This window comes from Bolinopsis microptera, chromosome 7 (genome assembly GCF_026151205.1).
Source record: "Bolinopsis microptera isolate Bmic1 chromosome 7, MBARI_Bmic_1.0, whole genome shotgun sequence".
Lineage (NCBI taxonomy): Eukaryota > Metazoa > Ctenophora > Tentaculata > Lobata > Bolinopsidae > Bolinopsis > Bolinopsis microptera.
Window position 1 is genome coordinate 4,708,894 of NC_087078.1, and position 13,346 is coordinate 4,722,239.

Sequence of the window (13,346 nt, forward strand, 5' to 3'; positions counted from 1 at the left end):
AAATATACTAGTAGAATTGAATACAGGTTGAAGAGTATATTATGTATAAGAACAACAGAAAAAGAACAAAAACTAACAATACACCCAAAATGACAGTGATTATAAAAAGGTAGTTGGTCAGAACACCGGAAACTTTAGCTGTGACAGCTTTACAGCTGCTGATAATTAAAATTTGATCCACAGTTGAGCGAAAAGGGACGTTTGAGGTAAATGAGGCTGTTAAACAAAAGGTGGACACTACGGTGGACAAACAATACTCAATTTAACATGGACACTACGGTGGAGAACAAGATAGCGGACAAACAATACTCACTTTAACATGGACACCACGGTAGAGAACAAGATAGCGGACAATATAGATCAAGATAGCGGACACACAATAGTCATTTTAACATGGACATCACAGCGGAGGACCCAAACAGCTCAATGATACAAAAATATTGGACAATATTGCGGAGTGTCCTGATACTTTTAGGTACCATAATAAATGCAAAAGGGATAATAAATAGAACAGTGTTTCAAGAGTTTTAGCAGCAAGTTTAAAAGGTTCCCTCCACCAGCTCCTGCTCCAGAACCTAAAACTAAAAGGGCCCTCCACCAGCTCCTGCTCCAGAACCTACAACTAAAGGGGTCCTCCACCAACTCCTGCTCCAGAACCTACAACTAAAGGGGCCCTCCACCAACTCCTGCTCCAGAACCTACAACTAAAGGGGCCCTCCACCAGCTCCTGCTCCAGAACCTACAACTAAAGGGGTCCTCCACCAGCTCCTGCTCCAGAACCTAAAACTAAAAGGGCCCTCCACCAGCTCCTGCTCCAGAACCTACAACTAAAGGGGTCCTCCACCAACTCCTGCTCCAGAACCTACAACTAAAGGGGCCCTCCACCAACTCCTGCTCCAGAACCTACAACTAAAGGGGCCCTCCACCAGCTCCTGCTCCAGAACCTACAACTAAAGGGGTCCTCCACCAACTCCTGCTCCAGAACATACAACTAAAGGGGTCCTCCACCAACTCTTGCTCCAGAACATAAAACTAAAGGGGTCCTCCACCAGCTCCTGCTCCAGAACCTACAACTAAAGGGGTCCTCCACCAGCTCCTGCTCCAGAACATACAACTAAAGGGGTCCTCCACCAGCTCCTGCTCTAGAACCTACAACTAAAGGAGCCCTCCGCCAGCTCCTGCTCCAGAACCTACAACTAAAGGCGCCCTCCACCAACTCCTGCTCCAAAACCTACAACTAAAGGAGCCCTCCACCAACTCCTGCTCCAAAACCTACAACTAAAGGGGCCCTCCACCAGCTCCTGCTCCAGAACCTACAACTAAAGGGGCCCTCCACCAACTCCTGCTCCAGAACCTACAACTAAAGGGGTCCTCCACCAACTCCTGCTCCAGAACCTACAACTAAAGGGGTCCTCCACCAGCTCCTGCTTCAGAACCTACAACTAAAGGAGCCCTCCACCAGCTCATGCTCCAGAACATACAACTAAAGGGGTCCTCCACCAGCTTCTGCTCCAGAACCTACAACTAAAGGGGCCCTCCACCAACTCCTGCTCCAGAACCTACAACTAAAGGGGCCCTCCACCAATTCCTGCTCCAGAACATACAACTAAAGGGGTCCTCCACCAGCTCCTGCTCTAGAGCCTACAACTAAAGGAGCCCTCCACCAGCTCCTGCTCCAGAACCTACAACTAAAGGGGCCCTCCACCAACTCCTGCTCCAGAACATACTCAACATACTAAGGGGTCCTCCACCAGCTCCTGCTCCAGAACCTACAACTAAAGGGGTCCTCAACCAGCTCCTGCTCCAGAACATACAACTAAAGGGGTCCTCCACCAGCTCCTGCTCTAGAACCTACAACTAAAGGAGCCCTCCGCCAGCTCCTGCTCCAGAACCTACAACTAAAGGAGCCCTCCACCAACTCCTGCTCCAAAACCTACAACTAAAGGAGCCCTCCACCAACTCCTGCTCCAGAACCTACAACTAAAGGGGCCCTCCACCAGCTCCTGCTCCAGAACCTACAACTAAAGGGGCCCTCCACCAACTCCTGCTCCAGAACCTACAACTAAAGGGGTCCTCCACCAACTCCTGCTCCAGAACCTACAACTAAAGGGGTCCTCCACCAGCTCCTGCTCTAGAACCTACAACTAAAGGAGCCCTCCACCAGCTCATGCTCCAGAACATACAACTAAAGGGGCCCTCCACCAGCTTCTGCTCCAGAACCTACAACTAAAGGGGCCCTCCACCAACTACTGCTCCAGAACCTACAACTAAAGGGGCCCTCCACCAATTCCTGCTCCAGAACATACAACTAAAGGGGTCCTCCACCAGCTCCTGCTCTAGAACCTACAACTAAAGGAGCCCTCCACCAGCTCCTGCTCCAGAACCTACAACTAAAGGAGCCCTCCACCAACTCCTGCTCCAAAACCTACAACTAAAGGGGCCCTCCACCAGCTCCTGCTCCAGAACCTACAACTAAAGGGGCCCTCCACCAGCTCCTGCTCCAGAACATACAACTAAAGAGGTCCTCCACAAGCTTCTGCTCCATAACGTACAACTAAACGGGTCCTCCACCAGCTCCAGAACCAACTCTGGGATCTGGAAAGACCCCGTGTCGGTGGTTAGTGGCAGTGTTGGAAACAGCCACAAACTATTTCGGATTTCAGAAATGAAAGTCGGGGACTCAAGAGCATTAAGATTTCTCAGTCCCATGAAGTTTAACGAAGACAACATCCATAAAAAAGTGTATCTTTTATTTTATAAAAGTTTATTTTATAAAGTGTATCTTTTGTCAAACATACCTGGCTCTAATGATACTGCGAGCACTGCCACACTCACTGGCGGAACTCCTTGGCCTTTTTAACACTCTCTGTTTCAGCTTCCTCAACATCACTACAACCTATACTAATAGTACTAGTATTATACTACTGTACTGTATAAAAGTAAAACTATACTAGTAGTATTATACTAGTGTACTGTATAAAAGTATAAACTACACTAGTAGTATTATACTAGTGTACTGTATAAAAGTATATACAAACCAAACTGCAGTGGAACTAGGCTTGGCAAGACAAAGTAGCGTTATCTATATCCCTCGCCACGGGAAATGAAACTTGAAACTTGATCGTGAACAGATAAAGACATATTTCTCAAAAATTGGGGTGGAATTTTCATTTATATATAGTACGTCATTCTGAAGTACATGATATTTGTAGCCTTGGATTTGTGCCAGCTGTTTCGTATTCTCAATACAGCGTACAAAGTGTAAATGTACGCGTTCTTGTGCTGACATTGTATTTGTATTCTCAATACAGCGTACAAAGTATAAACGTACCCGTTCTTGTGTTGACATTGTATTTGTATTCTTAATACAGTGTAAAAAGTATAAACGTACCCGTTCTTGTGCTGACATTGTATTTGTATTTTCAATACAGTGTACAAAGTGTAAACGTACCCGTTCTTGTGCTGACATTGTATTTGTATTCTCAATACAGCGTAAAAAGTATAAACGTACCAGTTCTTGTGATGATATTGTATTTGTATTCTCAATACAGCGTAAAAAGTATAAACGTACCAGTTCTTGTGATGACATTGTATTTGTATTCTCAATACAGCGTAAAAAGTATAAACGTACCAGTTCTTGTGATGACATTGTATTTGTATTCTCAATACAGCGTAAAAAGTATAAACGTACCCGTTCTTGTGCTGACATTGTATTTGTATTCCCAATACAGCGTACAAAGTGTAAATGTACCAGTTCTTGTGATGGTATTGTATTTGTATTCTCAATACAGCGTAAAAAGTATAAACGTACCAGTTCTTGTGATGACATTGTATTTGTATTTTCAATACAGTGTACAAAGTGTAAACGTACCCGTTCTTGTGCTGACATTGTATTTGTATTCTCAATACAGCGTAAAAAGTATAAACGTACCAGTTCTTGTGATGGTATTGTATTTGTATTCTCAATACAGCGTAAAAAGTATAAACGTACCAGTTCTTGTGATGACATTGTATTTGTATTCTCAATACAGCGTAAAAAGTATAAACGTACCAGTTCTTGTGATGACATTGTATTTGTATTCTCAATACAGCGTAAAAAGTATAAACGTACCCGTTCTTGTGATGACATTGTATTTGTATTCTCAATACAGCGTACGAAGTGTAAACGTACCCGTTCTTGTGCTGACATTGTATTTGTATTCTCAATACAGTGTACAAAGTATAAACGTACCCGTTCTTGTGCTGACATTGTATTTGTATTCTCAATACAGCGTAAAAAGTATAAACGTACCAGTTCTTGTGATGACATTGTATTTGTATTCTCAATACAGCGTAAAAAGTATAAACGTACCCGTTCTTGTGCTGACATTGTATTTGTATTCTCAATACAGCGTAAAAAGTATAAACGTACCAGTTCTTGTGATGACATTGTATTTGTATTCTCAATACAGTGTACAAAGTATAAACGTACCCGTTCTTGTGCTGATATTGTATTTGTATTCTCAATACAGTGTACAAAGTATAAACGTACCCGTTCTTGTGCTGATATTGTATTTGTATTCTCAATACAGCGTACGAAGTGTAAACGTACCCGTTCTTGTGCTGACATTGTATTTGTATTCTCAATACAGTGTATTAAGTATAAACGTACCAGTTCTTGTGCTGACATTCACATTGTATTTGTATTCTCAATACAGCGTACAAAGTACAAATGTACCCGTTCTTGTGCTGACATTGTATTTGTATTCTCAATACAACTTACAAAGTATAAACGTACCCGTTCTTGTGCTGACATTGTATTTGTATTCTCAATACAGTGTATTAAGTATAAACGTACCAGTTCTTGTGCTGACATTCACATTGTATTTGTATTCTCAATACAGCGTACAAAGTATAAACGTACCCGTTCTTGTGCTGACATTGTATTTGTATTCTCAATACAACTTACAAAGTATAAACGTACCCGTTCTTGTGCTGACATTGTATTTGTATTCTCAATACAGCGTACAAAGTATAAACGTACCCGTTCTTGTGCTGACATTGTATTTGTATTCTCAATACAACTTACAAAGTATAAACGTACTCGTTATTGTGCTGACATTGTATTTGTATTCTCAATACAGCGTAAAAAGTATAAACGTACCCGTTCTTGTGCTGACATTGTATTTGTATTCTCAATACAACTTACAAAGTATAAACGTACTCGTTATTGTGCTGACATTGTATTTGTATTCTCAATACAGCGTACAAAGTATAAAAGTACTCGTTCTTGTGCTGACATTGTATTTGTATTCTCAATACAGCGTACAAAGTATAAAAGTACTCGTTCTTGTGCTGACATTGTATTTGTATTCTCAATACAGCGTACGAAGTATAAACGTACCTGTTTAAAAAGGAGCCGGAACTTGTTTAACTTCCAGGACACGTGACAAAGTGGCCTGTACTAGTTGTTTCTCAAGTGAATTAAAGTTATCAAATAAGTTATTGAATCATTTAGTACTCCAGTAGCAGGGTGTGATTGACTTAGTATCTACATCTTAAAGCGAAGATTTTGATTTTCAGGGCATCCTATTACACATTTACAGTGAGCCAAGCAATTGGTGAGAAATCAAGGATGTACATTTGCTAACAGGCAATTGACCACTTGACCAAGTAGTTTAAGTGACTCCGAAAACAGTCCTGGATATAATATTTTTCTGACCAACTTATTTTGGACATTTATGTCTTGGAACTTATAGGGACCATTTTAAGTCCCGAACAATTGCCTAACTAACGGTTGATTGAAGTTTCACTGTAGTTTTTGGATAGGGATTAAAAACAAGTTGTGGACTAAAATAAATGTAGAAATATAGAAATATAAATCATTTTGATTTCCAACATTTTCTGATCTCTCGTTTATACGCAGAATGGTGACTGTTTTTCAGGAACTTACAGTTAATATTATACGAGTTTCTGCTAGTGACTATAACTAATACTATTATTAGAAAAGATTCTGCTTTTCTTATCATCTAGCTAGGTTGTTGATGATATTGTTCTCTTTTTGTCGAATGATAGTATTTAAAAAAAATAAAAACCATGGTTTAAAAATGTACTCATTTATGATATACATATTTAAACAAATTTTTAAACATTATAGACAGCATTAACATTTTGGAATTATCCTGCTCGTTCCTTGCTTTATCAAACGGTTCATAATTTGTACACTCATCTCAATTGAACCGCATGTAAATATAAAAACAATTATACTGACTAACTCTCCATTAAATTTAATCATGTCTCTTTCGCCTGAAGACGCATCCTAATTTAACATTTAATCGGAAAATTAAACTTTCTATAAAAATGTAAATCACACTTCCTTAAGAGCTCAGATGTGAAAATAATCGAAAAAGTAGTTAATTTCAACCATCTAAGCATCTAGTAACTTACTTTATGTCACTTTCTTACTTTAGTAGATTGTGATATGATTTTTATTACCTCATCGACCTTAATTTGTCTGTCTCTAATTTAGCAGAAATTCGGCCGCTAATGCTATGGCCATACTTAGTGCCTTAAAGACTTATTGGTTGACCAAATTTATCTGGAAAAATTCCAGCAAATCGGAATTTTTATTGATACGGATACCATAACATTAGTATAGTTATTGGTTACACTCTGCTACTAGATTAGTAGAGTGGTTTGGAATTTATTTTATTATGACCTTATATATAGCAATCAATTGACAATGGTCAATTATTCTGTGCTTGATCAGGAAACCTATGAAAGTTGTTTCTTTTTTCTTTCCTTTCTTCAAAAATCCAGCTTGTCACCTTACTTAGGGCCAGATTAAATAGGGTCGGTAAATTAGGCCTCAACAATTATTCACATTCTATCCCGATTAGCTCGATTTGTTAAATGAGCAAAATAATAATTAAAAAAGGTTTTTTAGTTTAACCACAGCAATCTGAATACTTTATATTATTCTAGGAACTGCACGTATTATTAATAATATTAATAATATTAGTAATATTAGTAATATTAGTAATATTAGTAATATTAGTAATATTAGTAATATTAGTAATATTAGTAATATTAGTAATATTAGTAATATTAGTAATATTAGTAATATTAGTAATATTAGTAATATTAGTAATATTAGTAATATTAGTAATATTACTACTCGTAATAAACCCCGTATACAGTGCCCACTGCAAACAAGTGTTCGTTGTTGTAGTGGTATGTTGCAAACCGGTCGCACTGAGGGTACCACAGGCACCTGAAACAAGTGAACAAGTAAAACCCTCGTAAAGGGAGTGTCTCTAACAATGATAAAATTAATCGATGGTACATATTATATAAGTATATATGTAATTAATACATTTTAATAGTTCCAAACCTAGAAGCGCATCTGACTCCTTGCCCTTCCATGGATCCAATTAGCACCATTACTACTATTTTAAATCTGAAACAATATTAATTTTTTAAATATGAAACAATATTACTATTTTAAATACAAATATGAAACAACAATACACGCCTTTTCGGTAACTGTTATGCGCTGTTGTCCATTCTACCTAAGACATTGAACTCTTTTCTTCTTTTGTAAAGTTTCAGATTAAAATCTGTTTTGAATTTTCAAGTTGTTAACTTTTAAATTGCTTTCATTAGTCTAACCTGATTTTATTTTTATAGGCTAGTGATGTAAATCTACGAAGAATTCACCTATATTTGTGCTGTCTTACTATGTGTCCAAACCAAAATGAATATGAAACAATACTACTATTTTAGCATTTACTGTTTAGATCTTGTAAAATTAAAACAAGAATTTCGCTGCGGTTATAGTTATACCACGCACGATCAATTTTTTATTGTACCAGAAATCTCTATTATAATTCGAAGGTGTCTGTCTGTTTGTCTGTCCGCCCACGTGCAAATTAGATGAGAAATAGGAAGTTGCATAGTAATGAGGTTGTTATGCGCACGTGTACGTGCAATAATTGTTGCAACGGCATTTTTATCGGTTTTGTGGTATTTACGTTGTGTTACTGTTTAGAGTGATTTACATTTAAATCGATTGTATCATTGGGATACCTTTTTTTGATGCGATAAAAACTGACTTATCAAAATATACTATTCACAGCACATGGTATACGAATATTTCTACTATAATTCAGAAAATTATTTATGCTGTATAATGTCTGTACGACCGCCCACGTGCAAATTAGGTTAAAAACAAAAGGTTGCATAGTAACCATGGTAACGAGGGTTGTTACACGCACGTGCAATTATTTTAAAGTGTTTTACATTTAAATCGGCTGTATTTTTGGTTGGGGTGGATATTTTTGTATGCGCTTAAAACTTTATTTCAAAGAATACTACTATAGCTTCCTCCCTGTTACCACGGGCTTTCTAGTACCATATCTATATTATAATTCAAAGAATTATCTTTGTACAATGTACACTGTACACTGTACGACCGCCCACGTGCAAATTAGGCAAAAAGCAAAAGGTTGCAAAGTAACCATGGTAACGAGGGTTGTTACACGCACGTGCACGTGCAAAGATTGTTAAAACGGCATTTTTATCGGTTTTGTTGATATTACGTTGTGTTTAGTGCGAGCAACATTTTAATCGGCTGTATCTTCGGTGGAGATGAATACTTTTTGACACGATTAAAACTGACTGCCAAAGAATACTATTAGAGTATTAGATTCCTCCCTGGGACCCCGGACCATGGGTTTTCTAGTACTCATATAAAGTAGTGTTACTATGGTAACACAGCACATTGTTTACCTATTTTGTTTGCCGAGTTCTTGCTTTACTTGAGTCCTGATAAGTTCTGATAGGTTTGTTGTCAGATTCCTCGAGCTGTCGGAGATGTACTTCTTGTCCCTCAAGTTGGAATTGAATATCGCCTGTATCAACTTGAGGTAAGTTTTGTTTTGGTTATGCCATATTAAGCCCAAAAAATTTGGTCTTTATTTCCCATGCTACCCAGTTTAGGAAAAGTACAAATTAGGTGAAGCTGTCCGGTAGCCCATAGCAATGATTTGCTATGATCACTAATTCGGGGAATATATCAAATCAAAAAATATGCATGTTCATTTTTTTCGAATGAAGGTTCATTTTCGCATTTATTTGATGGTTTGAATAATCGGATCGAGTCAACTTGTATTGAATTGTGTTTGGCCATTCAAGTTGCATTGGACCTGAAAAATTAAAGTTCTAGCTTCTCAGATGACCGAGATATGAAGCATACGTGTGATCAGGTGATTGGGTTGACACTAGATCGGCATTATGGGAATCCCGGAATCGTGCAGAGAACCCAATTTTGGTGTCATAGCACGCTATCACATGATTATTGATTAGATGATCATTGATTACCCAGTTAATCTTGTTATCGAGACAAACAAACTGAATAAATTTGTCATTTTAAATCCGGTTCGCACCATATTTTCAGATCATATTCCGGATTTGATGTAATTGCAATATTGTCACCTCCCAAGTAAAAGGGTAAAAGTCAAGATACACCCTTTTTTGGAGTCTTAGTACCAATGGTCAACTATTCCCAAAAGATGGGAATCATCTTCTAGCAGTCTAGCACACAATTATGATTTATAGTGAAAAGCATACATATATCCTTTTAATTATCATTAATTGTTCGATAAATTAACCAATCATTAATAAATAAAAGAGTATATGTTGACATATACCCCATATTATAATACAAATAACTTGAAAAATTTAGTTCAAAGGGTATATTATGTTCATCCCCACTTTTAAGACTCACAAAGAGGTGTAACTGAAAATTAATACTTTGTCTAATTCTTCACCCGGGACACTTGCCTATGCAGCAGGAACTTGTTTACCAGTCCTTTAGTTGTAAACAACAAGCAGTTTTTATTGATTATCTCAAAATGGAATTTTAGAGATATACCCTTTTACTTGGGAGGTGACGATATGTTACAATGGATTTTCTAACATGTTCACAAACAGTAGTATAAGCAATGTTGATTAGGTGTGGCTTCTGAAAATCGAATTTTTGAATTTTGGCGAATGATTAGTTAGGTAACACTTTAACAGAGTAACAATGTACCATCTGTAAGGTTACAGGTCTAAATTATGAAACACGGCGGTGGTAAAAGACCCAACGTATGTAAATTGACTTTTGGCCACCCCCCCTGTATAATGTATATGTTACACTGTTAACACTAAACATAGTATTCTTTCGAACCTATGAAGAGTGTAATTTCACACTGCATAAAACGCGAGACGGGAAGTCGGGCTTGAGTACAAAATTTCAAAATTAAATCATAATTATAATGTTACCTTGATGACATCCTCTGCTTTTTTGGTTGGGAATTTCTGATTATCTTTAGGCTCGAGTTGGAATGTATTTTCATAAAGGACGGCTGGCCCTTTAGGACCATCCTGAAATACAATGTCAAAATCATTATAGAACTACTAACTGTCACGTGACTGATGCTGATTCATTAGAAATACTAACTGTCACGTGACTGAAGCTGATTCATTAGAAATACTAACTGTCACGTGACTGAAGCTGATTCATTAGAAATACTAACTGTCACGTGACTGAAGCTGATTCATTAGAAATACTAACTGTCACGTGACTGAAGCTGGTTCATTAGAAATACTAACTGTCACGTGACTGAAGCTGATTCATTAGAAATACTAACTGTCACGTGACTGAAGCTGATTCATTAGAAATACTAACTATCACGTGACTGAAGCTGATTCATTAGAAATACTAACTGTCACGTGACTGAAGCTGATTCATTAGAAATACTAACTGTCACGTGACTGAAGCTGATTCATTAGAAATACTAACTGTCACGTGACTGAAGCTGATTCATTAGAAATACTAACTATCACGTGACTGAAGCTGATTCATTAGAAATACTAACTGTCACGTGACTGAAGCTGATTCATTAGAAATACTAACTGTCACGTGACTGAAGCTGATTCATTAGAAATACTAACTATCACGTGACTGAAGCTGATTCATTAGAAATACTAACTGTCACGTGACTGAAGCTGATTCATTAGAAATACTTACTGTCACGTGACTGATGCTGATTCATTAGAAATACTAACTGTCACGTGACTGATGCTGATTCATTAGAAATACCAAGGATGGTAAATGCGTTTTGGGGAGACTACGCGTAGGTACTACGCATACGTATTTCCCGATGATAAATTACGTATTTCAAATTAAGTTGCAGTAACGCGCGAACATCTATATATAAATATTACATTACAGTATATGGAATCGTGGCCTAATTGGTTAATACGCTAGCTCCATATCAGCAGATTGCGAGTTCGAGACTCGGATAGGATAATTTTTCCCCATACTTTTTGGCAATTATGAATAACTAATGAATAACTAAAAATACCTCTGTAATATAACTAGCAAGGTGAAATGAAATCGTCATCCGGCCGAAAAATTTATTATAGCCGTTTTAAAAGTTTATTATAGCCGTTTTTTCTTTCCAGGCTGGATTCCTAGTCACTTTTTAAACTTATGCCACTGGGAAGTCTGTGTTAATCCGGTAACCGGTTTCAAAATTCAAGCAAGAGAGACTTGTGATCTTAGTCTGCGAATATTGTAATAGATAAAAATGCACTGGAACTGGGTCTCGGTTGAAAGTCTATTCCTCGAGGGAGGCATAACTGCTTTATAACCTGAGAAGCTCTGCTCTGCAGCAGACCGACTGATTGGTTGCAGTTCAGCATAAGAATAGCAAGTCGCTGCAGCGTTTTCATTCGAGCACCGTGAAGTCTCCAAAACGACTGTCAGTATTGCTATATTAATATACCACTGGGCCAGCGACGCACGCGCAAATATCACTAATCTGTAATCACGTATTTCGAAAGAGATACGCGCGTATTTTGAGAAATTTTACCATCAAAGAATTTAAGCGCCAAATTTTGCCGTATTTCACGTATTTCTTAGAATTTTTGAATACGGCGTATTTACAGGCGATTTTTTGACGTATTTACCATCGATGAGAAATACTAACTGTCACGTGACTGAAGCTGATTCATTAGAAATACTAACTGTCACGTGACTGAAGCTGATTCATTAGAAATACTAACTGTCACGTGACTGAAGCTGATTCATTAGAAATACTAACTGTCACGTGACTGAAGCTGATTCATTAGAAATACTAACTGTCACGTGACTGAAGCTGATTCATTAGAAATACTAACTGTCACGTGACTGAAGCTGATTCATTAGAAATACTAACTGTCACGTGACTGAAGCTGATTCATTAGAAATACTAACTATCACGTGACTGAAGCTGATTCATTAGAAATACTAACTGTCACGTGACTGAAGCTGATTCATTAGAAATACTAACTGTCACGTGACTGAAGCTGATTCATTAGAACTACTAACTGTCACGTGACTGAAGCTGATTCATTAGAACTACTAACTGTCACGTGACTGAAGCTGATTCATTAGAAATACTAACTATCACGTGACTGAAGCTGATTCATTAGAAATACTAACTGTCACGTGACTGAAGCTGATTCATTAGAAATACTAACTGTCACGTGACTGAAGCTGATTCATTAGAACTACTAACTGTCACGTGACTGAAGCTGATTCATTAGAACTACTAACTGTCACGTGACTGAATACTAACGTCTACTTCACTGTCGCTGTGGAAACTGCCCCCCCTCGTGGACATTGAACTCTTTCTCGTGGTCTGCAAGTTTAGAGACACTCTGTTGATGGCATCCTGCCACCGTTTCTGAAACATTAGTGCTCTTTTACGTTTTTATATTTTTTTGTTAGTATACCTAGTTTGTTATAGTTTGTCTTACTTTATTTATATTTCTGCAAGGGCGGAAAATGAAATCATGTAGACCAAAATTTTTAATAATTTCAGTGAAATGACCATGACCACTCGAGTCCATGGCAACCCAAGTCCATGGCAACCCGTCGGAACAACAGATATTTTACCTGACCAAGCCCGCCAAATTTTTTTCGCATCATCCTAAAAGTAGTGTAGTCAGCAGCTTGTCCTTCGAACAGGACCGAACAAGAATAACAACAACAAAAATACCACAACCTAAAGAGTCTACAAGCGCTCAGTATTATAATATAGTATTAATATATACGCACTACTATAATATCATGTCTCTATATGATGGCTACAATTATGGACCATCGCCACAGCAATATTATGTGTTAAATGTTAAAATAGACAGGAGAGTGGTTGAGATTACGAGTTGAACCAGTAACTGTACATGCTATGCTTGCAAAGACAAAGCACTATAAACTACATATCATGCTGGCGGAGAGGATTGGATACTAATTGAAGTGTCACTACTGTCTACCG

At 37.8% G+C, this 13,346-nt stretch overlaps 2 protein-coding genes across 2 annotated transcripts in view; both read right to left on the reverse strand.

Annotated features, from left to right (window-relative positions):
• Positions 1-2,907, reverse strand: part of LOC134817933 (uncharacterized) — a 29,306-nt gene extending 26,399 nt beyond the window's left edge. The window contains exon 1 of the mRNA XM_063827305.1: positions 2,799-2,907. Coding sequence (XP_063683375.1) covers positions 2,799-2,887 — 89 coding nt within the window. The 5' untranslated portion in view covers positions 2,888-2,907. The remainder of the gene's footprint in view (positions 1-2,798) is intronic.
• Positions 2,908-5,970: 3,063 nt separating this feature from the next.
• On the reverse strand, positions 5,971-13,135 carry LOC134818313 (dynein light chain Tctex-type 5-B-like). The gene is made up of 6 exons (XM_063827826.1): positions 12,968-13,135; positions 12,648-12,755; positions 10,306-10,407; positions 8,770-8,891; positions 7,373-7,438; positions 5,971-7,252 (listed from the first exon to the last, which is right to left on the reverse strand). The coding sequence occupies exons 1-6, from the start codon at positions 12,998-13,000 to the stop codon at positions 7,153-7,155; spliced, it is 531 nt and encodes a 176-aa protein (XP_063683896.1). The 5' UTR covers positions 13,001-13,135; the 3' UTR covers positions 5,971-7,152.
• Positions 13,136-13,346: the final 211 nt, after the last annotated feature.